This window comes from Cryptotermes secundus, unplaced genomic scaffold (genome assembly GCF_002891405.2).
Source record: "Cryptotermes secundus unplaced genomic scaffold, Csec_1.0 scaffold775, whole genome shotgun sequence".
NCBI classification, from domain to species: Eukaryota; Metazoa; Arthropoda; class Insecta; order Blattodea; family Kalotermitidae; genus Cryptotermes; species Cryptotermes secundus.
This window is the reverse complement of record NW_019721773.1, coordinates 295,791-313,470: the sequence shown is the minus strand read 5'-3', so window position 1 is coordinate 313,470 and position 17,680 is coordinate 295,791. Positions and strand designations below refer to the sequence as shown.

At 42.9% G+C, this 17,680-nt stretch overlaps 1 protein-coding gene across 1 annotated transcript in view; it reads right to left on the bottom strand.

Annotated features, from left to right (window-relative positions):
• Positions 1–892: 892 nt before the first annotated feature.
• LOC111875776 overlaps positions 893–17,680 on the bottom strand; it is a 265,014-nt gene continuing 248,226 nt past the window's right edge. The window contains exons 4-7 of the mRNA XM_023872290.2: positions 14,491–14,627; positions 7,928–8,748; positions 4,017–5,324; positions 893–1,733 (exon numbers count right to left, since the gene is read on the bottom strand). Of these exons, the coding sequence (XP_023728058.1) occupies positions 1,046–1,733; positions 4,017–5,324; positions 7,928–8,748; positions 14,491–14,627 (2,954 nt within the window). The 3' untranslated portion in view covers positions 893–1,045. The remainder of the gene's footprint in view (positions 1,734–4,016; positions 5,325–7,927; positions 8,749–14,490; positions 14,628–17,680) is intronic.

Below are 17,680 nucleotides of genomic sequence, written 5' to 3'. Positions count from 1 at the left end.
TTTCTGTACCTTATGAAGACTAATTTTTTGCTCTGACTGCAGAACGAAAACATTTTAACAGGCTATCAGTAAATGTAGTCCATCAATTTTTGTCATTGAAATATGGACTCCATGAAAAATGGAACTGGAAATAATTTCCTCTCATAGAGCTGGTTTCTTTCTTAGTGCAACCATATTAATCAATTTGAAATTAATTAAACATGTGTACGATATATGTGAGACAATAATTCGGTTAGGTGACTGATCATAAATTGAATGATCTTAATTCGATTCCTGAAAGGTTCTGGGATTTTCTATTTTCCCATCGCACTAAAACCGGCTCTGGGACAAAAAACAATCTCCTGCCCAGTGAGTTTCTGTAGCTGTGTAAAGGGATTGGCCGAAATGTGATGCTGACTTACTCTTATCTTTTCCTGATGTTAAGAAATCGTAGAGATTTCCTTCCACTTCCACACGCATCTCCGTGTCGTATTCAGACACAAATCTACTTTATTTTAGTATGCAGACTACCCGTTGCGTGTCTTCTGCAATAATGTGAAGCTGGGGCACGCTTGTGGCACTGTGCTCCAAGCCGGAAGGTTGCCGGTTCGAGTCCTGATGAGGTGGATTTTCTTTTTTAATTTATCTAATCCTTCAAGTCTCTCTATGACTCTAGGGTCGACTCAGTCTCAAACAGATATGACTACCAGGAATTTTTCTGGGTGATAAAGGGCAACCGGTGCGTAAGACTGACAACCTCACCGCCATCTGTGAGCCGTGTGCAGAAATGTGTGAACCTCGACGTCTCACAACGCTATGGGCCTCCACGGCCTGTTACAGGGATAGCTTTAATATTTCTTATAATGTGAAGCATAAAATTTAGATTATAACAATATAAATTAAATGTGGCGTAATATGACTTGAGATGGTCAGCGTCCTACCACCTCGGAGTTTCGGTGTTACCGGCCGACAATACCTGTACTATGTCCCCAACCCACAACTTTTGGCAGTGTCACACTGTAGTTTCCCTGTCCACATGTATAAACTCCACAGACTGAGCCGGTTGTCAGGAAGATGTCGTAGAACCAGACGGATCAAGAAGCATCTCCTCTGTGGGAACACGGCGAGGGCCGACGTCCCCACCTCCACCACTGCGTTTCTTTTTACCCAGTCTCCTCCTTCGTTTCTGAGTTCTTATCCGATGAACTGCTGCTACACACAGGAATATAGTCAATGCCGCAGCAGTGGCTGCCCCTGCACCTAACGCGGTATATATCCCGCCAGGCAAATATGAGAACAGACTCATACCAGCACCGCAGTGCGACTCATCCTCATCGAAACCTGAGGGACAGTTTGAACGACCGTCACACCACAGACTAGCACTGATGCAGGCGTTTAGTTCAGGACACCGATGAGGACACTCCCAGTCTGCCGGGAGTGACGCCGTAATTGAATCATTATCACTTCCAACATAATCTATCTGAAGCTGCTGAAGTAGAGAAGACCTTGAACGCGATATCTCTAACCAGTTGAGGGCGGCCACTCCTGGTTCACGGCCGATGAATTCCACCAGGAAACTAGGTGGTCGAGGAGACCTCAGGTAGAAAGATCTACTCCCTTCTACAGAGGTCCCACTGTTGCTTATTGCTGGCGTGTCTTCTCCCACGGTCCCTACACTGAACCATTCTTCAGAGAAGACGTGTACGGCGAACTGTCTGGCGTTAGGAGAGGCCGGACAGACCACTCGGAGTAACCTATAGGAATGAGCAGTTACACTTTGTTAGCTGCTGGCCAATGATGACGTTGTGAGACGCAGTGCTGGGTCGACGAGGCAGGAAGTCAATATTTATTTTGATTATCCCTAGTCCATGGCTGGAAGAAGTGTGTGGCTTTTCGGAACACCGAACTACATCGTACAGCTCTCCAGTTTCTATTGCAATATGATAATTTGTCTTTATTATAGATTTAGAAAATTTGCTGTGTTCTACCCTCGGATTTTATAGAAAGAGAGCAAGGGAAACATCAGAAATATACTCATCGAACATGCTATAAAAATATCATCAAATTTTGAAACAACTGCTATTTTAAACAGTTAAGGGTATTACATGTGCAATTTAATAAAAAGTTGGAATCATTTAATTCTGATATGACAAAATTAAAAAAGAACCGGAGCAAAACACCTCTTATTAAGGTGTCCACGTTAGAGACTTCTTGAAACTTCATGTTGTGAAGAGATATACTTTATATTTAAGCGCAATAAAGAGGAGATAGTAATAAATAGGTTCAAAATAACCGCACACTGAATTATGGTAAAAACATTACACTGTAGAAGTAATGATAATAAAACAAATTTTTGGTTACATTGAATATTGACGTATAGCACTGTACTGCACCACAGAAAAATGATTTCCAGTGTACGGCCCGTAAGGCAGAATAGCACAGTAATCGTATAAAAGATGTAAAAACGTTCGACTAACGCAGTATATCATGAAGAAATAATGTGTTGGCCGCTCTAAAATACTAAATTTACTTTGCCAGCTGAAGGTAGTGCATATCAAAAGAATTTATTTCATCAGTTTAAGGCAGTATACATTGCACTACTTAATTTACTTCGTCACTCTAAGACAGTATATATTATAGTATTTAATTTAGTACGTCAGTCCAAGGCAGTATACGCAAATCACAGTATTTAATTTACTCCGTCAGTTCAAGGAAGTATACATCACAGTACTTAATTTACTCCGTCAGTCCAAGGCAGTATAAACCACAATAATTAATTTACTCCGTCAGTTCAGGGAAGTATACATTACAATACTAAATATACATCGCCTGTCCAAAGAAGTACACATTACAATACTTAATTTACATCGTCAATCCAAGGAAGAATATATTACAATATTTAATTTATTTCGTCAGTCCGAGACACTATATATTAGAGTATTTAATCTAGTCCGTCAGTCCAAGGAAGTATACGCACATTACAGTATTTAATTTACTCTTTCAGTCCAAGACACTATATATTAGAGTATTTAATTTAGTCCGTCAGTCCAAGGCAGTATACGCACATTACAGTATTTAATTTACTCTTTCAGTCCAAGTCAGCATACATCACAATACGTAATTTCTCCGTCAGTCCAAGGAAGTATACACGTACATTAAATATTTGATTTACTTCATCAGTCCAAGGAAGTATACATTAAAATACTTAATTTACTCAGTCAGTTGAAGGAAGTATACATAAATATACTTAATTTATATCGTCGGCCCAAGACAGTATACATCACAATACTTAGCTCACTTCATCAGACCAGAGCAGTATTCATCTCTAGAGCTGGCGATAATTACGTCCAGTTGGCCAGGACTCTTTTTGTATAATTTATAGATGCAATAACATATTTCTGTACTATTCTAAAAGATTATGTTAGTATGTATTTACCAATATACTTTCAGGTTCGTGATTTCCAAAACGTCCACTACGTGGGTTTGAGAAATGTCATGGGTTAGGTCGCGAAAAAAAATTAGAAGAAACAAGTTTGATGTTAACTCTAAAAGAGAATTTGTACATATCGATTCTTTATAGTAAGCTTTGTTGTTCCAAAGATTTCGGCCATACAAAATTTCAGGGCGGGCTGAACTTGTGTAGAAGTGATGTATTTCCTTTCTGTCACAGTGATATCTAATTATCATCAATGCTGAATATTAGGATACAGTTATAAAAAGCATTGTTTATGTTGTTCCCGAATATTTCAACTCTGATGTGAACACGTGTCCATCATGACAGTGTTCGTAGTCATTACTTATACTGCCCGGCTCTGGCTCACTGCTATAAATATCACCACTGCAAATCTCCATCTACTGTAGGAAGAAGGATACGCCATTGCTAGTTATATAATTATAAGGTTCTATTTTCAACGTGCTTGCGGTATTCGTACACCTGTGAAAAATCGAAACATAAATAGGACATCTCTTCCGAAATGTTGCCTGACTTAGGTATGACGTGCCCTGACTCGTAGAGTGGATGGACTTCATGCACTTACTTGGCGGGTCTGCCCGAGTACAGCAGCACCCTGTTGGTGGTGTGGCACCTGGCAGGATCCTCTGGCGATGGTTCCAGTGGCAGGAAGGTACCCCAAGTCAGAAGGAAGAGACTTCGGTTTTCATGTGCCTCCACTAACCATGGCAGTCCCTCGCAGTGGGCGTCCAACCTGGAACGCGGTGGACTAACAAACTCGATCTCCCCTCCAGATCCTCGTACTCTTTGTCTCCTCTGACACTCTGGGGCCCGGACTATTTCGAAAGAACCGTGGAAGTAGAGATCAACAAAGTCTTCACTGATATTTAGTCGCGTCACTGTGAAGTGTAACTCGATGATCCGGGTGGAGGAGATGAAGACGATATGACGCGACCCGGAGGCGGACAGTGTGGAGTTGTCACACAGACATGCGCGGGAGATCTTGACATCGCGCCAGGGGACCTCGAGGATCCTGAGTTGCGAGACCCGCTTCTCTTCCCCTGGAGGTGGTGAAACCGAAGCGCACTTGGGTCGTCCTGTGTGTGGGTCGGCCTCGGTCACACACGACGGGGACTCACCGAACGAGGCGTTGTGGAGTGTGAGACGGATCTTCTCACCAGCCCCGGCCTCTAAGCGATACACGCACGACAGGTTCCTGGCACCACCTCGCCCGAATAGAAACACATTTCTCGGAGAGGCAAACTCGCCACTACGTGTCCGTCGGAACACTCGGCTACACGGCTGGGGTGGTGGCTCCTCTCCCCGCCGCCCTGCCCACGGTTCGCCTCCCATACGCGTGTCTACAAACTCGTATTTGAGGCGAAACGTGGTGGGGTGCAGCGCCGTCCCGTCCTCCGAGAAGTGTCGCATCGTGAGATCAGGACCCGTTGAGACGTAGCTCTCGAGTGGGCTGCAAGGACGCGTCACCCGCGTCAAGTTGCTCAGCGAGGTGTGGTCGCACAGTCGCGGGGTATCCATGTCGCAGTGGTCCGCCAGCAGGACATCGGAGTCTGTCCCGCCACCATCCCATATCCGAAGCCGTGTGGAACAGCTGTTGGTGAGGTTGGGACTCTGGTTGCTTGTGGACATCGGAGAGTTGTGTCCGAGAGGAATGGAAGTGGCTGCGGGCTCGTTATTGTCCGTCAGCAGTTGGTGTGAGTAGGAGACAAAGTACAGCCACACTAGGTCACCAGGTTTACCCCGGAAACGGTAGGTGCAGGTGGTGTTAGGAGGCAGGGTGTGCCGTGGACTCAGCACATTACCCGATCTGCCTCTCGGACGCGTCATCCAGTCCTCGCTGTCAGGATTGCTGGCATTTACCCAGAATTCGCATCTGTTAAGAAGAAAAACCAATAAGCCTACTGGATTCACTCCGAAATGAAAACCATTTCATCGTGATATACGAAATTAAACATCGTGATAGTGTGCACACATTATTTTGGATTTGTGTAAATCGTGTAGTCTCTATGAAATTAGGGGGATAATTTTGTCTATTCTCTTCGTGCGTTTACAAATATTCGCTGAACCAAGCATCCTAAAACATTGTACATTATTGCTGCTATGGGAACCGGAATAGCTGAGTCACTGTAGCGACAAGCTGTGGATACAAGGACGAGGAATCGTGTTCAATTCCCGGCAGGGGCAAAATATTTTTCTCTCCTCCACAGCGTCCAGATCGGTTCTCGGGACCACCCAGCCTTCCTCTCAATGGGTAACGAGTGTTCGTTTCCCGAGGTAAAGTGGTAAGTTTATGATGATGACGACCGCTTATCTCCATCTGATGTCAAGGTGAAGAATATATGGATCTATATATCCACCCCATACGTCTTCATGACCTAATGCCCAATCAAGCATAAGAATAACTTTACCTTTAACTTTTACTTGCAACAAATTTTTGTGTTTTAAAGTGACTATGATTTTTTAATGTTTTGAGATCTAATTGTACCGGGGGGTTTATCCCTTTATAGAGTATTGTTTCTTAAAATGGAGTATGGCTTTCGCTATGATCTCAGATAGGAGTCTATTACTTTCAAACATTATATGCAGCTATAACTGTAAATTATATTAACCATTATATCATAGAGGTTACGTTGTGCATCACCTGCCTAATTTCTAGAAGTCTGCATTTTTTCAAACAGGTTACGATTTTATGTTTCATATCATTTTCAGAATAAAATCAAATATTTCCCTAAAGAGGGTTGCAAAATTTGTAATTTTAATTGCTACATATTGTATTCCCAGTGAGGTAGGAACACAATTTCTGAATTCTATTTAAAAGAAATTTGTGATTCAAATATTTGACAGATGACAAGCGTGTCTCACATATCAATTTCATACATTAACTTCTTAAAAACTGAATTTATTCTAAAAAGATTTAAAAACACAACTCGTACCTCACAGGAAACATATACGTCTCCGCTACAAAACTCAACCGGTTAATACTCTTTAGGGAAACAGTCGCTGTTTACTATGAGAACCATACGGAATACAAATACACTCTATGGGCAGAAAACTCAGTCCATACCTCACAGGAAACACGTTACGTTTCCACAAAAACCCAACCGGTTAGTGTTGGTTAGGGAAACAGTCGCTGTTTACTGTGAGAACCGTACGGAACACATGTACACTCTATGGGCAGAATGCACAGTTTTAGTGTGTTAAAGCAACTCGTACATACGAGACTAAAGACTAGACTAGACTTTTAAAGTGTTAACTGTCCATTAAATGGCCCTTTAAACACAGTTTTGTTGGGTTGAGTCAGACAAGAATTTGTTTGTTGAAACTGAGTCTTAATTCACAAGGTCCCTTTAGTTTAATTTGCTGTTTGCTACCTAAAACTCCTTCAGCACCCCCCCCCCACCTGAAGCACACAAGATTGTCTTCCCACTGTGATCTCGTGATCGTTAGAGGGTCTATCAAAGAAGTTACTGGAATTATCCAAGTCGTAATTATCAGCAGGTGGAATTGCTAACACTGTTATCTTCACGGTTTACTGAGCAGCAAGGAGATTCTTAATGTTATTGTAGCACTGTGAATTATGGAATACGATATTGAGTTGAAAACTTGCTATTTTATTCTTGAAGCAATTACTAGGCAGCAAAGCAAAATTTCTATTTTTCAATAATATGCAAGAAATAAGTTGTTATTGACTAAATTAAGTACGCCGATCTAAAATATTTCAGCCAGAAATTTGTAACAAGCCAATAGAAGAGGTAGTGTGGAGGCAGGCCATAGATATTGTAGCATGTAGAATCGTTGCTAGGCAACAACCGCGAGACAAGCAAATATACAAGAACCGTTACTGAGTAATGGCTTCGCAAACAAACATGTTCCCACGGCAACGATTAAACTACAACAGTGATGAACAATGTCTTCCGTGCGGTCCGTGCCTATATGTTATAAGTGGTACAAGTTAGGAGATCCAGTTAGTTGAGTTGGAGTAAATCAGAAGGTTAGGAGGTGGGTCTGAGATGGCCGCCAGCTTGGGAGTCAGTTGTGAAACATTCGCCAGCCAGTAACGAAGAAAACAGAGGACACTGTTAGACACCCTACCAGGAAACGGCTAGTGAAAACAAACAGAATAATTAGTATGTTCGATAGTGAACTGCGGAGTATGTGAATTAGCGATATAGCTGTAATTACTCTTGGTTACGATTTGGAAGTGGTGAATAAATCCAATAACTAGTCCAAGTCCCCTCCACACTCATTCTAGCACGTGACAATATCAATTAACACTGATAGCGGATCGCGTCTGTGGTATAGTGGTCAGAGTTCCGATCTGGGTACCGAGGAGATTCATGGCACTGACCACCTGACACCCTCTATCCGCTAAATTTGGAATTAACTTCGCCGACAAGCGACGGTAGCTCGGTCGGTATAGTTTGCTTGCGGACTAAAACCACGGAATATTTTTTATACTTTCTTGTTATATCTCACCTGCGCGGCTCCCTCGAGTAATCAAGGGAATCCGAGTCTGCGAAGATCACATCCACATCGAGCTCAAATCCTCTGAGAGGAGACGGAGCAGTCGAGGAGTGAAGTGGAATGCTGAACGGAGAAGAATGGAAAGCAACCAACATCTCTGGACCTCTTGAGACCACTCTTGGCAACCAGTCACCACCACAGAACTTGACAAGAACCGGGTCATCCGTGCTGGAACCGTCGTAGAATATGAGATGATCTCTTTCCCCCGTGCAGTCCTGCCACGCATGTAAAGTTCTGCCAGTCTTGTTTAGGCTCGCCATGGTCACCGCCCTCTTGATCTGCATTTTATGTTTATTCTCCTGTCCCACCGCAATCATTGCGTGCTTGCAGTTGGGTATTATCTTCTGACGCAAGGTCAAATAGCATGTAACATTCCTGGGGTACATCCCGGGATAATTCGGTGATTGTATTCTACAGCGTTTCCGGTAACATTCATAGTAATTACGAGAACAGTAGGTCCCGGGTACGACTTCACCTCTCTCCAGAGGAGCGCCAACACTGCCGAAGCGTACTACAGCCTCGTCGTGACTAACGAACTTGTAGCGGAGTTGGAATTCGAAAGGGCTGGATGCGTGCAGAGGGGAGTGGAAGAGTTTCACGGAGACGGTAACTGTGCTAGTCTCGCTGTAATAGACGGCGTAGCCGGTGGAGGAGCCGCACCAGGAACCTCCCGTGTACGGACGACCCATCTCTGACAGTTGCATGTAGCCGTCAGGGCAGCCGTCCAGAGCGGAAGCCTCATACCGACCCACGTTGAACGCGTCGAATATTAACTGCAACACAAGCAAGAAGTTCAGAGACAACAGGTCTTTAAATGTCTTAACAGTCGTTCTGTTCGTCAAGAGACTGCCGATATTAGGTGATGTGCTGAGTCCAGTTTCTAACATAATAATTCTATTACGTGTACTACTTATAATATAGGAACAAGGATACACCATCATCAGTTTTTTTTAATACGTCTAGTGGGGTGTGGAGTCAAGCTGGATCCATTCGGCACGTCGGCCACTCATTGGCCTATTGTAGCCTGCCCCGGGTGGTTATGATGGTGGAGGATTTGGTGGAATGAGAAGTGGCAGTGGAAACCGAAGTAATCCGTGAAAACCTGTCCCAGCGCCACTTTGTTCACCACAAATCCCACTTGACCAGACCCGGGCTCGAACCCGGGCCGCCGCAGTGGGAAGCCAGCGACTAACCGCTTGAGCTATGACGCGGCCTATCATCATCAGTTGGTGAGGCAGGACGATGCGTCATTAGATATAATTTCCAGCATCATTATAAAAGATTATCAACTCCTTCCAGTATGATAGATAAATGTTTTTTCTCCTTTTTAATCTGTTATCCTTGACATGTTTCAGTCGAAGCGACCATCTTCAGAAGGACATATCAGTATATGAGGAAACATGTCAAAGATAAAATATTAAAAAGGAGAAGAAACATTTATCAGTCACACTGGACGGAGTTGAAAACCTTTTATACTATTGCTAGTATGACGGACCAGGCTGAACCAAGTCAAATTTCCAACATACTTCTTGTATTCATATGTCGGTGGGAAATTCATATATATTGTGACATGTAGACTCATTTCTGTGCAACGTACGAAATACGCACAAGCAACAATAGAAAAGATATTGCAAGAAGTGTTCTCTATGTTGCCAGCGCCACGCCAATTGCTAGGTAACGGGTCGCTAAACACATTCCCGAAAACCAGAAGCGCGGAACAACAGAAGATTTATTGCTAGGCAACGGTGCAGTAAACAGACTTTGTCAACAGTACAGGATGTGTTTTCCGTAAATTTTCAGTAAATTGCATTAAACTCTATGTAATATAATGGCTATATATAATTTACAGGAAGAAAAATTAAATAAAGGTGACAACGTTTAATGTTGGCACAAAACACGTCGTTTTATAGAATTAGAACGAATAATTTCGGAGCTTGAAATTGTGCACATTCACGATCTCACTGTTGTACGTTCATGATATGCAACTTGTAGCAGCAATGCGCGAAAAAGAACTATTTCCAGCAATTCTTGGAAATTTTCGTATTGTTAGAAACAACTTCCAGTGTTTCTGTACAGATAATTAAGGACATCCAATATAGAGTTTCAATCCTGTTAATTGTTACCAGAACTTAGTACCGGATACGTTAATTGCTAGCCACCCCTTCACATCAGAAAGAAGAAAGTTCCACATTTCACCGTTTCTCTCAGAGTTGGAACAGGACTGTCATCATGATCGTATTCTGGGTCTTTCCACGTCACTTCCGGTTCGTTTGACATTAGGTAATTAAGTCGCATTGCTCACAGATAGGAGGTGCATCAGCAAATGCCGATATAGAAGCAGTCCCTGCTGACTGTCCCTGCCTGTTCATTCTCATTATTTTTCTTCTTTTTCTTCTGCGGGACTACAGTCCATGATGAACCTTGGCCTCTTTTACGATTGCTCGCCATTCATCCTTATCCTGTGGCTTTCGTCTCAGATTTCTAGAGCCCACTGTCTTTGAACCTTCAACTGAATCCAACAACCTGTCAGCAAGTCTGCCTACTCGTCAAGTGTCCCCTGGTTTGTATAGAGTTAATTTCCTGCAAGGGTTCTGTTCCTGTGTTCTAAAAACATGTTTCAACCATCTCAACCGCCCCACTTTGATCTTTTTCGGTTAATCTTGTTCATTATATTATCCATTACTTTAAACAATAAAGCTATCCCTGTAACAGTCTGTGGAGACCCAAAGGGTTATGAGGCTCCTACATTTTCTAGGCACTCGGCTCACATATGGAGGTGAGGATGTCAACCCTACTCGCCGACCACCCTTTACCCCCCAGAAAGATTCCTGGTATTAATTTCTGTTAGAGGCTGAATTGATCCCCAGTGCGACTTGAAGGATTAGGTCAATTAAAGAATCCACTGACCTCATTGAGAATCGAATCCTCGACCTTCCAGTTTGTAGCATAGTGCCTCAACCAACTACGATACCGCGTGCCCCAATCCCTTACTTTTATTGCATGGCAACTCATATCATTAACTAAACACATTTCATCTTGCAAGAAGTTGTGACTTTTGTGAAATAACGTAGGTAGCGAGAAGATGTTTCAAAATGAAATGATGTCAGAGGTTTCCGTCGCATTCAGAAGTGGAGTAGGGTGGAATGAGAGGCACGTTTGCTGCACGTCTAAATGCCGCCGCAGGCGAAGTGAAATTTCGTTCCCCCCTCCTTGTCAATTAAAAGCAGATCAAATTTTTCACAAATTCGCCACGTTAACACTGAATTCACCGGCACTTCGTCCAAAAATGTTATTTGTGTCGTTGATCTTAAAACATTTTATTTTCCATGTTGCATAACCTGTTTAACTGCCACATCACGATCAGAATATAAACAAAATATTAGCAGATACTAACTGAACAAAAGACATACAAATAAAGAGTTTGTGAAACGTCTCAACTGACCGCCTCTGTGGTCTAGTGGTCAGAGTACCTGGCTACAGAACCAGGGGTCCGGGTTTGAGTCCCTTCGCTACCAGGTTTTCTGAGAAGTAGAGGGTCTGGAACGGGGTCCACTCAGCCTCGTGAGGAAAATTGAGGAGCTATTTCAAGGAAATTGGGGCTTCGGTTTAGAAAACTGAGATTAACGGCCGTGGGGATTCGTTGCGCTGACCACGCAACAGCCTCTATCGTTAAAAGTTGACGCTAACTTCGCCGACAAGCGGCAGTCGCTCGGTCGGTATAGTTCACTTGCGGACTTAAACCACGGACTTTGTTTTTGTAAAACGTCTCAACTACAGGTACCGTTTGGTTCCCTTGTGTTTAACGCGGCTCCTGCTAAGGGACTCAAGGAAAAAGACCAAGCGCTTAGGCTGCATCCACATAAATGTCATTGTGTAACTGGTTGAGGGTATTAGCGACGTATCTGCTTATAGATGAGAGATAAGGAGAAAACGAAGAGCATTTTCTGAATTATGGGACATCACGTCAGGTCTACCAACAGCAGAAAGTAGTAATCCCACTTTCTCTTTCGTCCAGTATTTTCTACTCTTCCTTTTACTTATCTGACTCCTTGAAATCTCCCCCTGTACTTCGACAGGAACGTGAATTCGCCGTGAAATTCCCTCACCATGTTTAATCTACTGACCTGTCTCTCTCTCTTTCCAAGATCCCAGGCCACTTTAGGCTCAGTTCCAATTTGAAGCCGTAGTTATTGGCCTGTGCCGCCCACCAGAAACATCTAAACGCGCTGCTGAATAACACAACGAGTTTAGATTTATTTTTCTTTTGCTTCAAGTTGAAGTCTTCTTTTAATAAATGTTGCATTCTGTTTAAAGTTTCCTGTGACCCAGTTGCAGCCAAGAATAAGAACATGTCGAAGATAATCTTCTTCTGGAATTTTGACGCCTTATAGTCTGGCATATGTTTACAGAAATTTTGGGTGTAATATAAGCAAATTGTGGAAATCAGTAATATGATATCTGGAGAGGCACTTCAGGACTAGGGGCCCAGAGCGAACCAATACGAATAAAGAGAAGAAAGTATTAATCTGTGGCCCATATGAGGGATATTTACTCTTGCACCGTGAAGATGGAGGCAGTACGGTCCTCCGAAACACTGATATACTTACTCAAGGCTAGGATGTCGGATCGCAGATGACATATCTTCATTGTCATCGATATAGGGATCTCATATCTATCATGGTTATCCTCTCTGTGTCAAATATCCTGGGAATGTCTGAAAGTTTTTCGGTCGAACGAAACTCGTTTAAGTGTTCACTGTGTACAGTTTTATGTTTTATCAGTTGTTAAACGACGCCGTTGCTGTCCGTACTGTATAGAGGCCGATGGTGGGGTGGGTGATGTGTGAGAAATTGAAAAGGATATTGAAGGAATGAACTCATCGAGGTAATGCCCTATCTGTGGGGAGAGAGGAAAACCATGGAAACCCTCAGTAAGTACAGCCAGTCTGATGCTGTACCGCTACCCTAACCTGATAGGTTTTACAATTTTGTTTTAAGTAGTGAGAGTATAGGCTGGACCGAAGAGAGATGAAGTGACAGGAGGTTGGAGGAAACTGCATAATGAGGAGCTTCATAACTTGTACTCTTCTCCAAGTATAATTAGAATGATCAAGTCAAGGGGGATTTGGTGGGAAGGGCATGTAGCACGAATGGGGGAGAAGAGGAATGCATATAGGATATTGGTGGGAAAGCTGGAAAGGAAGAGGCCACTGGGAAGACCAAGACGTATGTGGGTGGACAATGTTAAAATGGATCTTAGAGAGATAGGATTAGATGGTATGGATTGGATTGATCTGGCTCAGGGTAGGGTCCAGTGGAGGGCTTTTGTGAACACTGTATTGAACCTTCAGGTTCCATAAAATGCTGGAAAATTCTTGAGTAGCTGCAGATTGGCTTCTCCTTAAGAAAGGCTCAGCTCCCTAAGTGAGTAGGTAATCGTTCCCGATTTTGTCCAACTTTTTTATCCTGAATAAAATCATGTTTCGGAAGCTGTATGTGCTTTCTTCCTCAGGTAGTGTGTACATCCTATCTATATAATTTGATCTGCTACAGAGATTTAGCATAATGAGTGAAACCACTGGACAGGAATTAGTTCTTTCTAATAGAGTCCAACAGAGTAAGTACCTCCAATCCTGAGGATGAAATCAGATGAAGCTTCCAAAACGTTATATTCTGGGTAGATGCGATTTTGTCTATCTGTTCTTGCGGTGTATACACAACTTCGGTTAATATTCACCCGCCTTCGTCTCTTTATTGTGTCACCTTCACAGGAACATCTACCGCCGGCCACAAACTACAAGCTTCCGCTCCTACGAAAGCATTCAGAATAGCCCCACACTGAACCAAAAGAAAACCAAAAAGCCAACAAAGCAAGAAACTAGAAACGTATATAATAACAGCATGTTAACCCATATGACCTAGGATAACTCGAGTCATTTACCAAAAAGGACAAGAAAGAAATAAAAGAAAATGAGAACAGCAGGTTCCTGCACCACAAGAACCTATAGACCTGATGATGGCCAGTTAAGCCGAAACATGAAGTGGCATGGAACACAAAGTCCAATCTGTACAGTGCAACAGAATACTGCAGTATAATATTATGCTATGGGCAAGGTAAAAATGTAAAATACGTAAAGCTATCCCTGTAGCAGGCCGTGGAGGCCCACAGGGCTGTGATACGTCGAGGCTCACACATTTTCTCTAGACAATCGGCTCACAGATGGCGCTAAGGTTGTCAGCCTTATGCACCGGCCGCCCTTTACACCCCAGATAGATTCCTGGTACTCATTTCTGCAAGAGGCAGTGTCGATCTCAGGACCATAGTGCGGCTGAAAGATTAGGTAATTTGAAAATTCCATCGGGACTCGAACCCGCGACCTTCGAGCTTTTAGCATAGTGCCTCAACCAAAAACACTACCGCGTGCCCCCCCCCATTATGTAACGACAGGTAACATCCAGCGTGATTCAACGTTTGAAGTTTGACTCCGAGCAATGTTAGTGTTGCTACTTACTCACCTGGACGAGTTCTCCGTGGTTGTGCCCGTTGGCCATGAAGGTGAGCTGGCAGAGGAAGGGCAAACGGTCTTCTCGTGGCTTGTGGAGCTCCAGTTCATACGTCTTCCCCACATCCCCATAGTACGTCCTGTTACACACTGCAAAGCGGAAAACATCGAAAATACTTCAACTCTCAATCGTATAACTTTGGCTTTTGGTGTCCAGCTGTTTCGGCTTACATTGCAGTTACCATCTTGAGGGTGAATGTGGGAAGGATATTGAAGTTCATATCAAATTAAGACTGATGGTCACTTGGCGTCGAATCTCTTTTTGATTTCATGAGTACATTTTAAGCTCCAAGTCTGACCGTTACATTCGACGCAAACTATCTCCGTGCCGAGTTACGTCACAGAAAGAGGGGAAGAGTGTGAGGACAGTACAAAGCCGGATTATGTTCTCTGCGCATGCGCTATCGCCTTGCGGCCTTCCCCCCACTTTCTCTCTGGTGATCGGCCAACATACGTGTGTACCTCTAACGGCCAACAAAGCTCTGGGATACATTAGTACAGGTGCATATTCATACTCGTGTAGAGTTGAAGGAAATGAGGCGGAAGAAAAAACTGAGACCGGCGGTCATCCAATTAATAGGCCTCTGAGTCGAGCCACATCTGAAGCTCATGACAAGTTCCCAGTCGTTTCCTGGACAGTTACTGGTTTGTCATTGTGGGGGTGTCCTTTCCAGCGAGAGGACCCTTTGCACCTGGTCAAAGAAGCGGAAGGTAACAATGAGGGCTCGAGGCGAGATGTGCTATCCAGAAGGAAGTTCAGGTGGTTAAGAAGAAGGGTTGGAGGATAAATAGTAGAAGCCACACTGTGATCAATATTAATCCGCTTTCAGGTTTGATGTTACAGAAGGGTATTTGCCTATTTCAGGGGCTTCCCTGATCATGCTGGGACAGTAGGCGTGAATTCCTTCTGGGGCTTCACTTTTACACATCCCTCGCCCTTAATCCTACTGGGGGACTTATGAGGCAACTTCCTTTACCGTCTCACATTAGCCCCGTTGTTGCAGTGCACGCCGAAATGCTGATACATGTTTGACAATAAGGACAATATAAGTTATTGGTTTTTTTATTTACGTAATATTAGCAATCAGAATTACATTTGATTCTATAAGCTAATTTGCTGTAGTATTCTTCGTGACGCGGAGAGGGCTCGTTAACCCTCTCTCAGGTCGGCAGGCCAGTTCCATACGTTATTAGTGGCTTTCATTTATTTATGGTTTATTTGAGGGGGCTGCTATTAGTAACTAAAATTATATATAGCTTCAGTGGATAGAACCATTTGACAAACATAAACAGCTAGTGTAAAACTACCAGAAAGAACAAGCTCAGACCTTATAAACGGTAAATTTATTTCTGTGCGAAATTAATTAAGCACCACGCCATGCGGACTCACGAAGGAGTAGAGGTATAGCTCCATCATTCTTAAGTTCGGCACTAGATGGAAGTTTCACGCTCTTGCCCTTTTCCTTCTAGTAAAGAACATCTGGTACTCGTTAGATGGAAGAATATGTGGGGCCCAGGGACGGTCTGAATTTTACAGAAAGGAGGAAAATTCCTTTTCCCTTCCGAGAATCGAATCCCTATTTTTCGGTCGCCCAGTCCGTAGACTAGTCTCTATCCCGGTTGAGTAGCTGCAAGAAAGAATTGAAAATGTGTGGTCTCTTTTATCGCAAGATAACATCAGACCAATCGAAAGCACGAGTTAAATTAAAACTATGATCCACGGATACTGAGGTTGTATTAAATATATATTTATATTAAAAGAATGTGAGCGACTTATAATTGAAATGCCTGTCTGTAACGTTCAAAACGGAAAGTTTCTTTTCCGTAAGGAATCACCAGAACTTTATCTGTACACACAGGCACTATGTTATGCCAAATTTCGAAAAATTCCGCTTGGTCGTTAATGTATTGAAAAGTGTGCTTATTGGCTGCAATTGACATTAATTATATTTTTCAAACACAAGACTAGACGAATAAATAAAAATCAATTTTTATCACGGAACACTGCGATTCTTGATAAATAACCTGTTTCAGTGCACCGTAATCTTACTTTGGTAGAAATTCCACTCAGTGCGTCCAGTTTTCTCGGTTCAGCTTCATCGTCACTTCTCACAGACCACAGATTTTACATATAACAAAGATTACTGTCATAGCAGCCAATAAAAACACATGCACTTTCAATGATTTTGCAATACGTTCCAGATTGATTGCCATATATTCATCACGTGATAAGCGCACATTTGATTTTCCGATATTAAAATTTCCTTCCGATTCTTCTCGTTCGGATATTTTTACATTATCAACGCAGTCACCGAGTTTCTTGTCGTAAGTTTGTAAATATTTAATTACTCTTCTTGAGTCTTTACACTCCGCTGTGTTGATATCATTAACAGCGACTTCAAGTTTATTAATTTTATTTAATAGTTCTTCCACGTGGATCCGTAACTCAAAAAAATCATCAATAATACTTCTTAATTGATCTGATGCTTTAGGCTCATTTTTTTTGCATAATCGCGACGAATCATTTACATTTTCTACAATTCTGTTGCAACTGTAAGATCTGCAGAAATTACAAAACCACTGTGTCTTCCCGCTAAGTAGTATCTCAATATCTCGCTGTGTTCTTAAGTCTGTGCATATAGAATGATAATTGAGTCCACATTTCCCCGCGCACTTAACTTCATCTGTTGTCTTCTGTAACGCTATTCCACACGCTCCGCAGTTTGCAGGCATGTTCACATGCATATAGGCCTCCAATGCTGTCTCCTGAGGCTCAGTTCACTGTTTTTCTGCTAATGATAGCGGAACCTACAGCTAGACCGAGCTCTGGTGTTTTTCGATCGGTCCCAAGCGAAAATACCTTATTTGACGTAAATCTCATCGCTTCTGTGTATTTCATGGCCACTGGAAGTCTACTGACCATTCATTATTCATGAGTTAACTACAGGCTATGAGAGAAACAGCTACGAGTAGTCACTACAAAGAAAAGGGAGTTGCGGTTTAACATTAAAAGGAGTGTACCAAATGCTCCACATTCGGGGTAAGGAAGGATTTTACGACGCTTTTGGTGTCCAGACTGTATGGCGTGAAATGTTAAGATGATAAATGAATTAAGAGAATCAGTGGTCTTTAGTCCGCAGGCG